The sequence below is a fragment of the Ciconia boyciana genome, chromosome 5, assembly GCF_034638445.1.
Source record: "Ciconia boyciana chromosome 5, ASM3463844v1, whole genome shotgun sequence".
Lineage (NCBI taxonomy): Eukaryota > Metazoa > Chordata > Aves > Ciconiiformes > Ciconiidae > Ciconia > Ciconia boyciana.
This window is the reverse complement of record NC_132938.1, coordinates 55,900,941-55,919,966: the sequence shown is the minus strand read 5'-3', so window position 1 is coordinate 55,919,966 and position 19,026 is coordinate 55,900,941. Positions and strand designations below refer to the sequence as shown.

Sequence of the window (19,026 nt, the reverse complement as noted above, 5' to 3'; positions counted from 1 at the left end):
TACTCTATTGCTAAGTTGCTCACCTTCACAGATCATTGGTTCAATTGTAAATACATGACCTGGCTTCATGACTCCAACTGCCTTATTTTCTGCAATAAAATAAACACTCAAGTTAGAAAAACTGATCCCATCTTAGTAAATTAATGAATCCTTGTCCTAGAAGAATACAGCAGGAATACTGTAAAGTCAGAAAAGCCCCTCAGAGATGGCCCGTTCACTTGTCCATTTTTAATTCTACATTAAGATTTCCCTTAGTTCTTTCCTTCTCTCCCTCCTCCAACACCACAATATTACTCAAGGGGCTTAAAATGAATTGCTGTCTTTCTCTCCAACAACTGGAGTTCAACTCCAGTTCTATAAAAACACTGAATAAATGTAATATAGGAATTTCTGCAGACTTCTATGATGAAAAACATCATTAAAAAAACCCCGATAAAAATAAGAAGCACTTAAGATAGTCAGAGAAGGCTTGAAACCTCTTAATTTGTTTCCACTGAACCATTAGCTCCAATAAATTGTCAAAATATAATAGCGGTTAACTAATCCCATGATTCCATTTATGAAAGACACATTGCCCTCCTCATTACTCTGGGTAATGAGGTCATAGTAGTGTCAGGGTGATAATGCTGTATTTCTTTAGCTAACATAAAAAGACAGAGAATTTCAAGGCATCCAGGACAATAATACTGGAAGTTTTGACTCCAAAAACTCCAAAAATGTTTATGTGGAGGCACATGAACTGATGCACAGCACATCTCTAGGGAGTGTAGTTTGACTGAAGAAAGGCTTCAGCCCTTCTCCTCTGCCCTGTTTCACCTTGAACGGCAGTGCAGCTTAGACCTGACTCAGCCTAGCATGTGAGAGCTGGAACAAACTCCAGTATTGCACAGGAACCATTAGCTCCAAGCTACTTTGCTGCTGTAGACAATTCGCATCAATTCTTAGATACAGATCCCTCATCCCCCAGTGTACTCTAATGGTGTAAATTTATTAAATCGTCTAAATCACCTAGATGCTTTAAAAATCTCAGACATCAAGCGGACACAACAGCAACCAGAACATTTTTCTTCTACTTAAAAGGTCTTGTCTCTATCTCCATCATCTGGTATTTCTTGCTCTCAATACTTACATTTAAGTTTCTGGTCTTCTGCATCTGAACAAATTTTGTCCCTTATTCCCTGTAGTTTTCATGATTTTGTTAAATAATTTAAAGACTTATAAAATGAGCTTTTTGCTTTTAAAAATCCTTTCATAGTAAGCCAGAAATAAGCAGCATCTTTCATTTTTTTTTCTTCCAAGAGGCTTTAAGTCCCTCAGGTCTTTCTACTTTGCTTTTGCTGTGAAACTGTATTTAAAAATATCAGAAAAAAAACCCCAGTATCTTCCTTTTTGGGAAGAGACATTTTGGCTCAATTACAAAAAAAAAAAAAATTTCAAAGTTCCCAACAGCCAGGAAAGATAGAAATTTCCTTTTTCTTGGACTGCATTTTACAGAATCACAGAATCACACAGGTTAGAAGAGACCTGTAAGGTCATTGAGTCCAACTGTAAACCTAACACTACCAAGACCATCACTAAACCATGTCCCTAAGCACCTCATCCAAATGTCTTTTAAATACTTCCAGGGATGGTGACTCAACCACTTCCCTGGGCAGCCTGTTCCAATGCTTGAAATTTTAAATTTAATTTTAATTGGTATAAAATGCCCTCCATCTCCAAAGCATCCAGATTTTCTTCATTTTACACGACAAAATGTAAATACCAGGAATTGATACCCTTCTACCCTGTGATTAACAGATTTTCTCTGTTTTCTGAAAAAATAACTTAGGGAAATGATGACATGAAAAGTCAGGGATTGCTAGATCATAATCTACAACTATAATCTGTGTTAAAGCTCATTAGGAGATGGGAAGATGGAGGCATCTGTCAGGTTTGAGGAAATAAATGTCCTATCAGGGGAAATAAATGTCCTATCAGCTGAAGTGGGTGTGAACTGTTAATCACTGTGTCATGATATTCATTCTATCCTCAGTTGTCCACTGGCACTTAAGTGTCTCTCCTTTGCCTTTGTGGATGCTGTTTCTTAGTCCTGCTGGCAAAAATTGTCATGGGGACATTGCCATTTCCAAAAACTAAAGCTGAGAACCTGCTGGGGAAAGGGTTGTTCCTCCTCTGCCACACACTACAAAGAATTTTCCAGGAACACCAGATCACAACATTCAAATGAAGAAAACGGAAATATAACAGGATCCAGATTCAGGCACAGCACCCGACTATACCATTCAAAAAGCCTTTTATTTACATCTGGAAATGGCAGTAAGTTTTTACTTAGACCTTCTAAGGATAGAAATATTTGCCCATTCATGTCAGACAAGGATGTCTAAGGGATTAGTTGGGAATTCAGGCAAAAACACTGAGCACTTACCCAGTACAGATGAGACCTAACACTAACCGTTAGTGTAGGCACAGATTGTCTCAGTATATAATATATTCACCTTATTTAGGTTCATAAAGCATGCTATGCTCCAGAGTTTAGAAAAAAATTACTTCACAAGTGCAAAAATGCTTACTTGATGGCTGTCAGGCAACATGCTACTTTATTAGAATATAAGCAAGAAGTAAATTGGGTGCATTCATTGCAAACTACTTCTTGTCTACAGGACAACCCAAAGGGAATCAATACTCACTGGCATAATGTGGCACATTAGGGGCTGTATGGAAAAGTTTATGGATTCCGTGCCCACAGTAGCTCCGAACAACTGAAAATCCATTTGCTTGAGCGTGTTTCTGAATAATGTTTCCCAGTTCTCTGTACCGAACACCAGGTTTTACTGCAAAATTAAAGAGATACAGATGGAAATTTATAGAGCTTTCTTTCAACATAACTAACCATCAAACACCATTCAGGCTAATATCTCTCTAGCACTCATGGCTTGTATGGCCATCTGTTCTAGTGTGCAACTTCCTACGATCACTTAATCCACCAAGTATATAAATGAGTGCAATAACATGACAGAGGGAGGAAACAGTCTCATATAAAAGAGAAAATGAGAGGGAAAGAAGAAAACTTCGAGAACACTACTTTCTTCCTTTCATGGATGTAAGTGCTCATATATTAAAAGGATGTTGAAGTTTGAAATTAAAGACAACAAAAGACTTTCAAAGTACTTGGTAACTTCTCATACCCAGAGTTGTAGTGCTTCTTTAAATGAATGTATGAACTATATTTGAATATACACTTATCTTTCTGCTACTATGTGAAAAGTGCACACAAATAAAGAGGAAAAATGATTATACGTGAAGGACCAAGAAGGGGAAAAAAAAAAGACAAAACAGGTATCTCTACTCTTAGACAAGATTTTTAGTGGCAACGCTACAGCAAATAAGAATGCTCATATGCAGGACTAACTTTTTTCACAATCCTTTTAGGAAGCCTTAAAAGATAAAGAGTTTGAAACAGATTAAAATGGTGTGGGAAAATTCACTTTGAGCACTTGGACAAGGGATTAATAATACCATAAAAGCAACAATGCCTCATCCATCAGCTCATGAAGATGCATACCAAAAGCAACCTTGAGCCACTAGAAAGAAAAAAGAATGTAAACACTATTTCAAGATCATTCACAACTCCCTGAATACATGCTGTTCCTTCAGGAGACAGACCTTGTGTGGTGATGTGGAGCCATCTTAAGCAGAGTTCACATACATAGCTAAAACTTTACATGCAGCAAGCCATTTAGTTCAATTCTCTGCTAATGTAAACAACAACAACTTAAATCAGTTAGCTGAATTTACAGAAAATAACAAGAAATTTAGATTACTGGAATGTGCATGCTTTTCCCAAAACACAAAAAAAGAGACATGGTGGGGAAGAGAGGAAAAGTTAATCTGTTGGTTTTGTGCTAAATAGTTGTGAAGTAGTACCATCTCCTTCGGGCCTGACAATACCAAGCAACTCATCTCAATGCAGCAAGGAGCCCCCTGCTTCTCTCTCTCATACAAGTCTCCTAGTTAGATCTCCGCTGGTTCAATGCCAAGAAATTAAGATTAATTAAACAGGGCAGAGGCAACCCTTTTTAACAGCCGAGACACATGCTGCCAGAATTCCTACTAGCAGGCAATGTCTAAAGCCCATTAAAATCTGTTACAGCATCTAAAAAGTTGGTAAAGAAAAGTTACACTGAGCATTTAAATCTCATTATAACGAATACAAAGGTGAACTTCTGTCATAGTTTACACATCAAAGCCAGGATATGAAAGATAAGAGACAACACATATAACATTTGCTATAAAGTACAGGAGCAAAGATAAAGCAAATGACCACTTTGTTTTTCAGAGCTGTTTTTCAGCTCTGAAAAACAAAGTGGTCGTTTCAGAATAGTAATCCCGCATAAATAGGTAATCTACATTCTTCACAGGTCAACTCTGTAGTATTTTCTTGATCACACAACGGATACGCAAGACATCGTTCATATGGATTTTTATCTTTTCAGCTTGGCTACGCTATCTCCAAATTATTAACCAAAGTAAGTTTGTTATAATTTTTTTTCCTTTACGTTTGATTAAATGCAAGTTTAAAGCCTTCATATATAGCACCTTAAACTTCAGTCTTGAAGTTTAGCCTCTAGGCCATGAAGTGAGTAAATTTTATTGGGGATTTTAAGAAGCTGCAGGGTATAAAAGATACAGATGATACAAATATTTCCAGGGACTTGGGAGATTTTTTTGTTTTCTGTTTGTCTAAGAGAACTTAGTATACTGCTTTGTGAATGAAGTTGAACATGACATTCTCTACCTATCTTTGTATCTCATTTGTATGTCTCTATGAAGCTGTCCTGAGTTATATCTAAGGAACATAATTAAAGTCCTGTGGGTACTGAAGGATATGAATCTGTCTTCTCTGGCGCATTCCCACAGTTGGAAATCAAGAGCTCATAATTAGCGTTATGAAATAACCATCAGGTTTGGCAGGGGTAAAGAGATAGTTTAAGTGTTCAAACAGTGCTTTATCTCATCAGTTCATTGTGCAACACCATACAAATTATAGAAGTAGGAAGCCATACTTTGGTTTTCCAAAACACTTTGTTCTTCATGTTCTCTAAACTACTCAGATCAAGGATGTCTTATTCATCTACCTAACAGTCTGAAAAGGCTGTTTCCGTGTAAATATCATCATATGTTGATCAGCTCAGCATCAATTACATTTTCCTTGTCAACCCACATTTCAAATAGAAGTTGCAACCACCACCCACAGAACCGTGCCATTTGAAGAATCACTGTATTATACAACATACATCATCTGCTGGTGACACACACTAACTTCTGTGTTCTACAACAGAAGTCATTCCCAGGTAATAGCAAATATGAGCACTCTTGTTTGAGAACCAAAACCACAATGCTTCAGGCCCTAGCCAAAGGGTTTACCTGCATCGATGGCTTGCATTAGGCACTCATAAGTTGTTTGGACAAGCCTCCTTGCACCCTCATCAACTTCTCCAACATAAAATGTCTCATTCAGATCTCCATGGTAGCCATTACGATAGACAGTAATATCCACTGCAAAGAATACCAAACATATTGTTATATTAGCATTGTATTTCTCACTTCTTGTCTCTTGATTTGTGAAAGGACAAACACATGTAAAAATGCAGTATTGTAATTGTGAAGTTATAAGATTACTTTGGAAGAATTCCAGATGTAAACTCTTCCAGAAGAATCAATTTTCACATGCTTATCCTGTAGATTCTATAGAATTAATAAGATAGTGTTTCCACTGGTCAATGGTTTGATTTAATTAAAAAAAAAGAAAAAAAATTAAAAAAGATAAAAAACCCCACACCAATGCAACACAGACACAGCAAGCTTATGATTGGTTTTGTAGCTAAATATAAAAACAGGAAAGAGAAGCTCTTTGCTCCACGGTGATTTACTTCATTAAAATATTTTCTTAGAATTAATTCCAGCACTAATAGGGGAAAATTAAATTTAAAAAGGTATGTAATCGTGTTTTAACCCATATTTTAACTTCAATAATCTCTATGCACGTTTAGAATAATAAGTCACACCTTTGCAAAAATTGTAATGCCAAAACCCATTGCTTCCAGCTAAAAAGGTAAAATTTCTTGAACATTAAATACACAGCAACTTTCCAATAGTGTTCCTAACTAAGAAAAATACACCAAATGACTTAAAACTTTTTCTTTTTTCCTTCAAATGAAAGAATTTAAACATTCGGTATCAGGCAAATGGCAAGAATGAGAAGGGCATGCTTAAACAACCGAGGTTTAGAAGAACATAGTAAGAGTTGAGAATTATGTTGCAGCAAAACTCTAACTTGCTTGCTTTGTGTAGAAAGTTGGTTGTAAACTAAAAGTGATATAACTCATTCTTGAAAAATAGCAGCATAAGTAGTTTTAATGAGGAAAAAAATGTTTTTTAGTTTAACTCATTCCAAAAAAAGATATGCCTTTTTGGATTAAGAACATCCATACAAGATGCTTGTTGCAAATAGTCCTTTTCCAAAACATAGGAACAGGCCTGCCAGTTTAGACATAGCTGTCATCTATTCTGGTATCCTGTCTCTCACAGCAGACGAGTAAAAAATTAAAACCTGCCATCATATAGTCATTATATATAGTAAACACATGCAAAATAGTCTAGATTTGCATATCAAGTTGACTTCCTGTGGTAGAATGGGTACTTTTGTGTTTAACAGACTTTGTCAGTAGTCTGGTAGGTCTAATAGCTGCTAAAGTACCAAAACCATTAGAATAGTTATTGAACTGCTATTCATGAAGAAATCCACACGCAGACTCCCTCACAGGTAAATAGTCATGAAGGAAGCTATACTGAGTGCATGGGAGTACTGGAATACTTTGACCAGTGTACATATGTAGTAACATAACAGGACTGTACAGAAACCAGCACCCTGGTAACTTAGCCAGGTAAGTTTCTTGTGAACTGTGTATCAGAGCTCCTTAGCACAGTGTCCAGACTACTTGCTGCAAAGAGGCTATCTCTATAGGCCACATGATTACAAGACTTTCTCTTGATGCTGCCAGATTTGGCCAGAACATCTCACTTTGCAGAGAGATCAGCTTTGCTTAAGAATCTGCTCCCAGGGAACAGTATGATAACAAAATGTTATGATGCCCTGCTCGGAGCAGGGGGTTGGACTAGACATCACCTGCCATTACCTTCTGACTGATGTTTTCCTGTGATTCTAAAAACCTGTTTTGGACTCTGACATGGCCACCTTTTGCTTCCAGCAGGCTAAAAAGTTTTAAGTAAAGAGGAAGATGGGCACTTCCCTCTATTGTTCACTGGGCATATTCCCTCCAAAGTACTTTTTCTATCTCGTCCTTTGTACCCTGTTTTGTTCCTTCTTTTAACAAGGCTTTTGAGCCACTACCTTACCAAAAGGAAGCCTACAAGACTTAGAAGCCTTTTGAGCCCATGGGGAATGCACATTCAATCCACAAGATGTAGACCTTTTGTAACAAGACCTACTTGGCTACAAAAGAGTAAACTAGTTCTTCCTCATCAAAACAAAGCAGAAGGCTCAAAGCTTGAGCAAGTGCAGTCAGGGCAGAGATGTGAACAAAGGTATGACTAAACCCTTTTATAAAAGGTGTTTTATAGTGCTGAGGTACAGTCTTGGCATGCAAATATTGGAGAGGTAAGGCACCACGTAGATGAAGCCAACCTAGTAAGCTTAACTGGGCTTCTTAGTTTGGACTCCAGCAATGCCAGAAAAGCTGTCAACAATAGAGAGCTGTGCAAAGGCATCATCTTTGAAATTAAAAAAAGATAAAGGAGCTTTGGCCAAATGGTTCCATGTATGCTACAGCTCAGAGCTAAGTCAGACCAAACCTGAGCTAGAAAGGGGAAGCAATCATGAGGCTTGTTCTGAAAAGGCTGGTACCCACAGCACTCGAGCTGTAGACTTAGTAGCTACTATTGCATGTTAATATATATCAAATATCTGACAATCTAAAAGGATTCCAACCTGCTTCTAGAGGTAGGCCAAACCTTAGGATATGCTGAGTATTTACTTATGGATAAGGGAAAAGCAAACCAATGCAATAAACAAAGGTGCAAATGTTTGTACAAAACAAATGTTATTAATTTTTACTGCCAAACCAACAAGAAATGAATGAGAAAACAAAAAACAGTCAAGTAATTTATAAAAGTAGCCCTCACCACCCAAGAAGGCATAAGTACCTTAAGTACCATGAACAAAAAGCAGCTGGTACTGTTAGCCTGTGAGATGCTCAAAAAAAGGGTATGTTTTTTTAATATGCACCTATACAATGCCTCACCATTAGCATCCTTTACAGTCATCATAATCATCATGTCCGTAGCAAAATCTTAAGGAGCTAGAGCCATCTAATTAAAAATTCACACAGAACTAATCCAGTTGAATAATTCAATATACATTTTATTCACTATTTATACAGTCTGGAACAACTGGAACCTCGCCCACAAGTAGAATACTCAGGCACTATACTAATACACAGACCAGGGTAGAAGAATTATAAAGCTCTTTAAGTGGACCAAACTTTTGAAATTATTTTATTAAATAAACTCATTAATTTAAATATGTAAAGAGCAGAGGTTAATTGGTAAACAAGAACAAAAGCCTCTCTCTTAAGAAGCTGTTCCAATCATGTTGCCTGCTAGTGAAACCTCACCTTACTGCACAGTTTAACTGGATAGAAGGTAGAAATGTTGAAGGTTAATTTTCATAGCACTTACCATTAACAATATCTCCCTCCTGCAACGGCCTCCTGTCAGGAATTCCATGACAGATCACTTCATTCACTGACGTACAACACGACTTAGGGAAATTATAATAATTCAGAGGGGAAGGATAGCAATTCCTTGCAATACAAGCCTAATTTAGAAAATACAATTTACACTTTACATTAGTAAGTTTTGTACAAAGAAAAAAGGTATGCACAACAGCTTTACAATAAGAATGACAGGTTGAAAAGCAGTGACTCTTGAAAATAAGATTCTTCAAGCATTTTTTGGCATTACAGTATTTTGTTATGCTTTGCATTTCTTACTGGGAAGAAAGTAAAGCTACTTTAATTTTTGTTTCTACTCAGTTTTATGTTCAACTACCAATGCTGAAATATTCAGGTTTAAAACAATGCATGGCAATATTTATTCAGTTAAAAATCCAGCCATTTTCAATGATTGTTTTTAAGCACCTAGTCTAATACTTGAAGTATTTTTGCAAAACACACAAGCTAGACAAAATAACATTTAGCACCACTCTTTCACCCCTAGCTTTAAAACCTTAAGCTGCTTCCTTTGCACTCACTCTAATAACCTTTTTGGGATTTTTGCAAAACTGACACATACATTTTATATATACTTACCTATACATATATACACACACACACACACACTATGTGACATACTGAGCAATTCTGGAAAAATAATACTGTGTTAACTTTTTTTTATTTTAAAAAATAATACTGTTTTAAAACTGCAAAGTACCAATTAGGGATATCGGTCAGTATTAACAATCTGCCATGCAAAAGTTTCCAAAAACTGCTGAGGAGGGATAACACCATTTTAACTACTAGTTGTTCATATTAGACATTATGCATAAGCAAATAATTTAGTGTTTAATGCACTTCAACAGAAACCTCCGGCCTAATCAAACCAGAGTGAGTTCCTTACAATCTTAGTTCAACAGCTGCAAATGCAGATAAAAAGAACAGCAACCAGAAAGCGCTCCAACAAACTTAACTATACTAAAATTGTTGCCTTCCCCACAGTGCACACAAGTATCCTCAATTATCAGTTTATAGCCTTATAGAGAAGACAGCAAAGAAAAATAAAAATTACACAATTCAAGTATCTATGAATAGTTAAGCCAGGAAAATACTTGAACATGCATTTCAAATACTTCGCTGGATTGTGGCTTTAGTTTGCCTGACTGCAAACATCTTGTTTCAATTCTCTCTCAGGCTCCTCAGTTCTGATTCCCAATCATAAATAGTTAACTTTCTCCTCTGTACATCTTAACCAACAACACAAAGCACAAAAACTCCATGGCCTACATATGATGTTCTTTATATAATGGTATCTGTGGAGCAAAAAGGGTTTAGAAGAAAGAAAATTATGTGACGTTAAGCGAGAAAACAGGTCAAGAAACTTAGAGGGAATCTGAAGCTGGAAATCATGGAAGGAGCTCATACAGAGAGAGGCCAAGGAGTTCCTAACTCATTTTGAATCTACCATTGCACTGTAACGTATTTCTAATATCTGCACTACCCACTAGCTTCAAATTGGGAAACAGTTCAAAATAAAGAAAATGAATTAATGCAACAAAGAAAACCACACAACAATCATTGAAAAATAAAGAGAGAGAAGAAAGCACTTATAAACACCAGAAGAACAATAAAATAACCTTACTAAATGGACAGCATGATCAATTTCTTCAGTAGTTACACCTGCTTTCACCATCATGGCAGCAACATCCAATACTTCTCTAGCAAGCTGCAAATGAAACAAAAGTACTGATTTAAAATAAGACTGGGACTACTCCCTAGAATATTAGCAACCCATTTTCTACAGCTACACCGAGATTGCTGGGAAAGCTGGGTAGACAGGCTCTAGAAAGACTTCGAGATGTCTACAGGTTGTATTACTAAGCCACCTCTGTGAGATTTGAAAATACCCCAATTAAGATTTGGACCACAATTTCCCTGAAGTTTATAACTTAAATCAGACTACTTAAATACATTTCAAAGTTTGACTTTATGCACAAGGAAGTTATTACAATTGAACAGCTCTTTTTCAAAAATTGTTAGGGATGGGGCTCTTTTGCTTTTTAGTTTTTAGTTAGTACTAACTCTAGCAGAGGAAAAAGTTCTGTTCTCATTTACACACTATAAAATATATTCTTAACAGTAACAACACTTCAGCCACAAATTATCTTACTAGTAACAACAAAGCCAGAAAACAGATAAGTCATCTTTCTGCTTGCAAAATAGTTTACTGTGAATTGGAAATCACAAGGAGAGAAAAAGCAAGAAAATACCAAATTTCCCAAACTATTTTTCAGTGCTCAAAGGTGATTCAAAAGTTTGTACTCTCAAATGTGCTGTCACAAACTGGTAAAATCACTATAGATTTTTAAAGAATAAAGGCACTTCGTAACAAACCCAAAACCCCCTTACCCTACACACTACTCGCATTCCTTCTATATCTTCAGATGAGAGTATTTTTATTTGAGAGGTTCCTTTTAAAGCTTGTTCTGATTCAGACATTCCTGAAAAGAAAAAAGGGGGAGGAGAAAAAAAAAGAAAGAAAAAACCCATGTTATTTAGAGGAGTGATTGCTACGCATGTCCAATCAAGGAACTTACTTAGCTTACCAATGGCAATAAAAGTACATACTTTCTCACCACAGACTAAAGTAACAAACCCACCAAGTCATAGCATTATTATCATTATCCAGATTAATTTGAATTCATAAGCCTTCCACAATATTGTAATGCCCACATGTGCTCAGGATGCCCGTTCACTTACTGCATAAAACCATCATGTCCAGTTAGTCAAAACACAACCTTAAAAATCAGATTTACAAGGAAATTATTTTATTCAGAGAAAAGTATTTTTTCTTTTTCTTTAGCTGCTTGGAGATAATAAATAGTAATAAATAATATCTTAAAAGAGCCATAAAGGATTATATAAGCTTGTTAATATCTCTAGTTATACTATTGCAATAATCAGCTGATAAAAACATGTAAATTCTTCCTATCAAATTCTGTGCAAGCTCAGTTTTATAGTTGAACAATCCCCTAAAAGACAGTATTTTGTGTTGTTTAAATATTTACATTCTGTAAAGAATAACTAAAGAATGGCTGAAGATTTAAAAATAATTCTAACAGACCTTATAGCAGCTTTTTTGGGAAATGCAAAGCATCAATACCGATATAAGAAGGGGAAAATACCAAAACAGACCAATAAGCAAGTAATTTTGAATGTATTCCCTCTGTGTCCAAAAATAGCTGGAATTCATATATCAGTTTTCTTTTGAGGGTTGCTTACTGCAGTTTTGTTTCGTTTTGTTATTTTAGAACACATTTCCAACAGATACACTGATGTCACTGAGAGTGGCTTAGCAGAATTCACCTGTGACAGCCAACCTATTGCTGTTTGTTATGAAGTTAACCACAGGACTAAGACTTGCATGGTTTTTTTCTTTTCTTTCCTGAACACCTTTGGAAGATAACACATTACAAACTCTGGACTTCCAAAAAATACTTGTAACCATTATTTCTGAAAAATCAGTAAGTTAATGTGGGGGAAGAAGAGGTGGAGTGAGAAGAACAGATAAAAGAAGAGGTTCCCTTCTCCAATATCTCCTTCATGCTTTAAAGGCTTTTTCAATTAAAAGAAGAATAGAAAACAAACATAACACTTCATAATTGTGATTTGTTTCAAGTTACCTAGCGGGTGATCAGCATAATCCGGTCTCTGAATATAACTTGGCACCGGTCTTGTTGGCGTCTAGATAAACCATAGTCAACGGGGTTAGGTTGCAAGAATACTTATTATAGTCACAAAAACAGAGACTCATGCAGCAAAATTAAATACAGTGAAATATGGCTAATTCCACTTACAAAAATTTGTGAAGTATGCAAAAAACTCCAAAACAGTTTCAATTTTCATTTCTCAAAGATTCTCCTGTTACTCTCTATTGCTTTCATATTATACAAACACCTTCACAGCTTTGTAAAAATCAAACTTTTACAGGTCAAGTAAATGAAACTGGTTTTATAACATATTATCCCTGTTACATTGTAGTGTTTATTCTGCTGCTTTCCAGACTGCAAATGCACTGGTTCCAAATACATCTTTCCTCTCTCTGGTTATTAGTGCCTATTAGCAAGATTGTTATGTCTAATCATCACCCTAGTCATTAGCAGTTTATTATAGTTTCATTTGCATCAATCCTACAGCAGTCAGAAGACACACAAGCAAACGTTCAGCGATAACACTACTAAATTACTTGGCCAATGACATATCCAAAACACCCTTTCTCCAATGACACTAACAAACACACGTGGGCTCAGTCTCGGTTAATCTGTTTCTGATGAGCCTGTAACAGATGGAGAAGACTATAGAGAGGATGCCACAGGGGCAGCATTTCTAGCACAAGCCAATTAGAAAAGACACATGTAAATACAATGCCATTATTCCCGTAAAAACTTTGGCTTATTCCATGTACAAACTTGTACCAATTTAAAAATACAGCTATACTAAGGTCATCTTCTAAACCCACCTTTCACAGCTGAAGATGTTACTGACCTCCATTATTCTTCACCGTTCCACTGCTGGAGATTACTATAACCTCTGTTCCTTCAGCAGAGCTGTTCACCAGCTTACTCACCAGGTTGTTTCAAACCATTTACGTAAAATAACATAAAACTATTTATTTAAATTCTAAACTAATTCACCTGAGTTTTTCTGAAACAGACTGCTCCATTATTGGTGAGAACAGTAAACAGCTAGGAGAAGACATCATCTGAACTAGCAGCAGCTTTTTGCAGAATAAATGTCAAAATGTACAGCCAAAAGGTATGAGCTGAAGCCTGTTACTGATGCATGTTACCTCACATGCACTTCCTTCATTTTAAATATACCAAGAGATAGATCAAGTTAAATCAAAATGAACCACAACATGTCCTTGCCATCAGGTTCAGATTGTTTAAGAAGCTTTCCTCTCTCAGCTAAAATGTGGAAGGTAATCGGGTCAGGACTGGTCCATTAGTTGCTACAGAATGTAGCAGCGCTGGAGTACAGAGTGGCAGCTATTGCTTACCAGTGGATAGTGTGGCCTGAGTTTACCAGTATATCGATAGCCAGACCAGGGATTTGTGTTAACGTCACCTTCCAGGGTCCAAGAGGAAACTTCACGCTTAGCTTTTTCATCTTCTGAAAAGACAAAAAAAAAAAAAAATTGCAGCAGCAAAATCAGTCTCACTAAGAGTAAGAACTGTGGGGTCCAAGAAGTACATAAGTGTAGATTTGACTCTTCCTGGCATTTTAGATACTGATATATGAAAGTGTAAGTACCAGTTATCATTTTGTATTGCCCTTAAATTTTTCACATTCAAAATTCACATCCTGCCAACTCCATCTTTATTCAATAGCAAACTGGGGAATGTCAGGACAGCAGTATTGAACGCACTATTTAAGTTGCTCTTCATTTGTAGTTCTAAAACATAGTTCTGTGCTTGTTTTCATTCTTGGGAAAAAGCATATTTCTACAGAAACACTCATTATCCCTTCAGTTAACACTCTTGCACTGTAGATGAATGTTCCTTTTCTGTGATTTCTCTTAGCATTCGGTGACAGAAATGAGCTGGGGTGGGAAGGAGGGTATCCAACTGTTGGTTTCCATATATGGAGTCTGCTGCCCCTCCAGATCTGATGGAGAGAGTGCAGCTGCTGCCACTTCGACATCTCAGGACAGGCAGTGCATGCACTTTACAAGATGGTCCCAATCTGCTGGAGGTTCCCAGCTCTCTTAACTTTGTGAAATTCACCTCTGCTGTGGTCCAGTGACTGATTTCATTCACAAATAACACTATCAGTCCTAACAGGGCAGATTGAATGTGTTTACATAAAGGATTGAAGCAAGTAGCTCGTGACCATTACCAAAAGAAAAAATATTTACTCTGAAAGAAGAGGCAAGGGTTAAGAAAAAGCACAGTAGCATTAATTTTTAACTCATAACCTGATAACTTAAGTTTGTTTTCTCTTTTTATATCTCTCAAGAATAAAAGAGATGGCAAAAGGTCTGCCATAGCAAGCCCTAACGTGAGTTCCTCAGAGTCTCTGTGGCTGACATCTGAGCCATCTGCTTCCATGACATTTAGATGAACCACTGAGAAATAACAACTTAAAAATCCAACGTTTTAATGAAGCAATATTTTGGATTCCCTTGAGAAGCTTCAGTAGCTTGTTGCATTAAGGTCTGGAAGGCTATCAGAACCAAGCCAGCTCAGCTTGGGCCCAGCAGTTATCCAGGAAGCCAAGAAGATCATGGATTTAGTGGAACCATAAAAAAATTTGCTGTCAGATAAACAACGGCCTTAGAAGACTGCACCAGAGGATTACTAGAACTACTAACAAAGACAGTTTCATATTCATGCAAGTACAAAGTAATAGGACACAGAAAGCAAGTGTGAACTATGGAGACCCCTACACTGCGAAGGCAGAAAGAAGGAAAACATCTGTCATTGTTTGTGCTACTCCGACCTATTAACCATGCAACATTTATCATGGAAAAAGGAGTTTTATTGGGTTTTAGGAAAGGAGGAGGAGGTACATTACTTGAGGATTTGAATTTCTGCCATGCCACTTACTTTTTAATCCCACCTCCCTTTTAAGCAGGGCTTGATGAAGATGGGCAGGGGATGGGGGGGAGGAGGCAAGGGCAGCAGAACTGGGGTCTACTGTCGTTTTGTTTGGTTGGTTTTAAACTCATGGATTATTTTTACTACTCAGGTAAGGGAGAATCTACTAGTGTACTAGTATTTCTGTGCTAGAGCTACCAGCTGTAACTAAGGCATACAGATACTCTTATTACCTTCAACTAAACTCAGCAAAATCCTAGCTATGATACATCCTCCTATCAATGGCTGCATCACTGCACAAAAGCATTTTCCTTTTCTTCTTTTCCCCAAAGGGGTACACCCCAAATGTACAGAACAGCTGCACTCTGACTGCCTCACTTGCATCCCAGCAAGCGTCTAATCACGAAGACTTCACAAGAACCTTTTCCGCTTTACTGCCTTTTACTACATTAGACATCAATGAACAAGCCTGGCAATGCCTTATAATAATGGTTTATTTTTCTCCTTGCCCTTTATTTCAGCATCCCTCTTTCTTTGTTCATATACCTGGCAATGTAGCTCAAGGAATACTTCATACAAATAGAAAAGGAAACAGAAACAGAGATTTCTGTACCACTGTCTCTGGAATTTTACATAGATCTTTAGATTACCAGGAACTGGAGAAAATTTCAGATATGCAGAATCCAGTGCCAGATATCTTGGAAAAATCCACACCATTCTTATACACAGAATCACAGAACAGCTGAGATTGGAAGGCACCTCTGGAGGCCATCTGGTCCAACCCCCTGCTCAAGCAGTGCCGCCTACAGCTGGCTGCACAGGACAAAAATTCAAAACAATATTAAAACAGATTTTAAAAAATGTACTTACTTGCTTTCTTGTGTAATAACTTGTGAGTGGCCCAGCTTCCCTTAAAGCATTCCTAGAATTGCAAACAAAAAATATATGTACACATGTTTTAAGCAGCATTATCCTGGACAGACATGCCATCCCCACAAAATAGAGAAGCAACTGTATTTTAAAAGAAAACTACAAGACTGATTTTATTAACCCTTATAGCAACATGCAGTAAATGCCACTGTAACTGCTAGTCTTAACAATAGAAAATACTACATTCAACAGCTTATGACCCAGAACAGACAGAAAGCATAGCCAAACAGACGCACCCACCACAGTGAAACACACTGATCTAATCCTAGCTACTAAATATTGTCCCCTTATCGTTTTAATGAGTAACTAAATGCCATGGTTGCTCCGGGTTGGCTGAAACACAGAGTCTATCTCCATACCAGATCTTAAAGCATTGCAGTGGGCAGGATGGTCCTCCCCTGGCTCCTCCAAGAAGCCATCTCCTCCTCCTAAGTGCGTCCTTTCTGCCTCCTTCCCCAGCATAGGAAAGCAACAGAGGCCAATCAGCATGATCACAGGGGAACAAATGAAATAGATTAAAGGAGGGGCGAAGTGAGGGCTACTGAATGGAAATAGGAAATGAAAAAAAAAAAGTTGAAATGGAAATCAAGGAAAGAGTGGCTGTGAAGGAGTTTGTCTTTTTCTCTTCTTCCCAAGCACAAATAGAGCAGTTCATGTGATGAACAATGAATCAGCGAAGGGACAGATGGAAATGGCTGGCAGCTGGAGAAGAATAAAGAAAGACTAAGATGAAGGAAAGACATGAAAAAAGGAGAGATTTAAGTAGAAAAGCTGCAGAAGGCAGCATTAAAGGTGACCCTTTAAGGTGCTAATTAGGAAATTACTTGGTTTTGTAGTAGAAAGTCGAATTCAGTGGCTACATGCACTCAAAACAACCATTAGGAAACAGCTAATTCCAATCATTTACAATAACAGCTGAATTTCTGAAGAAAGAGGCAGGAAGCAAACTGTTTTCCTTTATAAGGAAAGACTAATGCTGAATCATCATTGTGAAACTACCATCCAGAGCCAACAACCGATTCAACCTAATGCATACAACACTCAGCCAGTCCAAGACAACAAATCTGTAAACTAAGCCCAGCATATATCATTCTACCCCTGCTCCGTGGTTGCTATTGAGCAGTCTTAACTGTCTACTCCTGTAGACATCTCCCCATTTTCTCATTAGTCTTGCAACCAGTAGTTACCAAATTGTACCCACAAGACCACAGTGAAGTGGTGCACAAGTATGCCTACGTTCAAAGAGACCCTGTTGCGTGCTACTTCACTCATTACCAAAACCAGTTGTTTGTCATCTTCTCCTACGCCGTATACTTGAAGTCGCCACATTCTCTGGACTGGCACTCAACATGCCATGGTGCTCCATAATGGCCTGGGCAACAAGAGGCTTTGAAACCAACACTTTAAGATTACCAGAGAGAATGTCTTTTTGAAAAAGCAGCGGAAGGTTTTACTGTCACACTTATATAACCCACTGCATACACAGACCTTTGCGCTGCACTATTATCTGTTTTCTGTTAGAGAGCTGGGAGAAAAGGAGCAGGTTTTAACTGAGGCCTGTTTTAAGAAGAAAAAAAAAAAAATCTAAAAACCCTATTTCAAGGACACTTAGAAGCACCAGTATGGTTTTAATTCCCTTTTAAACACCAGGCCTCTGTTCTGCAGCAGAAGGATTACACAACTAAGAGCAGCTACCAAGTCTGCCAATCTGGAATCCACTCCTTGGGATATAAAGGAGCATTTGGGGAATGAAGACGTACATCAGCTGTGGTAATTACTGGCTGTAGTTCATTCTTTCCTTCCCCATGAAACTTTGGAGTGTATCTTCCAATGCCATTCCTTTCTCCAACACCAACAGTCTTTCCTCTTTGCCAGCCCATAACCAGAAAACACCAGGCAAACACCACACAACTGGTAGTATCATAACCTGACAGGCTGCATTTTGGCTTTTTATTTTCTGCAGATGTAAACAACTTAAGAGGATCCTGCATAAGGCTGCCATATGTATGAGTTTTCCCAGACATGTTTCCCAGATTTTGCTTGTCCTCTATTTCCAGAGGAACAGCAGCTCCGTCAGAACTACTACAGCATAGCTCCAAACAAGCTGCTGTACACCAGGACATTCCAGACACTTGCACTATATGCACATCAATCAACCGCAACACATACACACAGCAAGTCCGAAGCATTTTTGTAAGCACAGGCTATTACACATGCAGGGTACAATCAATGAATATCTCTGTCTTGGTCTGACACTTTTGGAAGGCACTCAAAGGATATGATGCACATCCACCTACAACCAATGTATTTTGTGTAGGATCAGTCATATGCTTCCTGTAAGCACCGGACTTACCGGGTACACAACAAACTATTTATATTCAACAACTTACTGCACAAGCACTACATTGCACATGCCTGCAGAGTTCTGCCTTGGTAATTCCAGATAAAAATATGGCAGCTGTCATCTCACAGGCTGGAGAATCATAGCTCTGGCGACAAAGCACTACCAATGTACCACTGCATATTGCAAACACCCTCACCTTCTATACAGCAGAATTCCTGACAAGCCATGGAAGAAAGCCACTCTTTCTCTCCATCTGGGCCACTTTCTGGAGAATTTTCTGGAGAAAATTCTGCTTTTCGCTGAGCCTTCTCTGCTGAGCCTTCTCCTGAGACATTTACTTCAATCTTCCTATTATCATTCC

General features: G+C 37.7%; 1 protein-coding gene across 1 annotated transcript in view; it reads right to left on the bottom strand.

Annotated features, from left to right (window-relative positions):
• Positions 1-19,026, bottom strand: part of METAP1 (methionyl aminopeptidase 1) — a 29,533-nt gene that overhangs the window by 2,676 nt on the left and 7,831 nt on the right. Inside the window, exons 2-10 of the mRNA XM_072861391.1 lie at positions 16,262-16,313; positions 13,852-13,964; positions 12,476-12,536; positions 11,202-11,293; positions 10,435-10,518; positions 8,758-8,896; positions 5,425-5,556; positions 2,688-2,831; positions 24-89 (exon numbers count right to left, since the gene is read on the bottom strand). Coding sequence (XP_072717492.1) covers positions 24-89; positions 2,688-2,831; positions 5,425-5,556; positions 8,758-8,896; positions 10,435-10,518; positions 11,202-11,293; positions 12,476-12,536; positions 13,852-13,964; positions 16,262-16,313 — 883 coding nt within the window. The remainder of the gene's footprint in view (positions 1-23; positions 90-2,687; positions 2,832-5,424; positions 5,557-8,757; positions 8,897-10,434; positions 10,519-11,201; positions 11,294-12,475; positions 12,537-13,851; positions 13,965-16,261; positions 16,314-19,026) is intronic.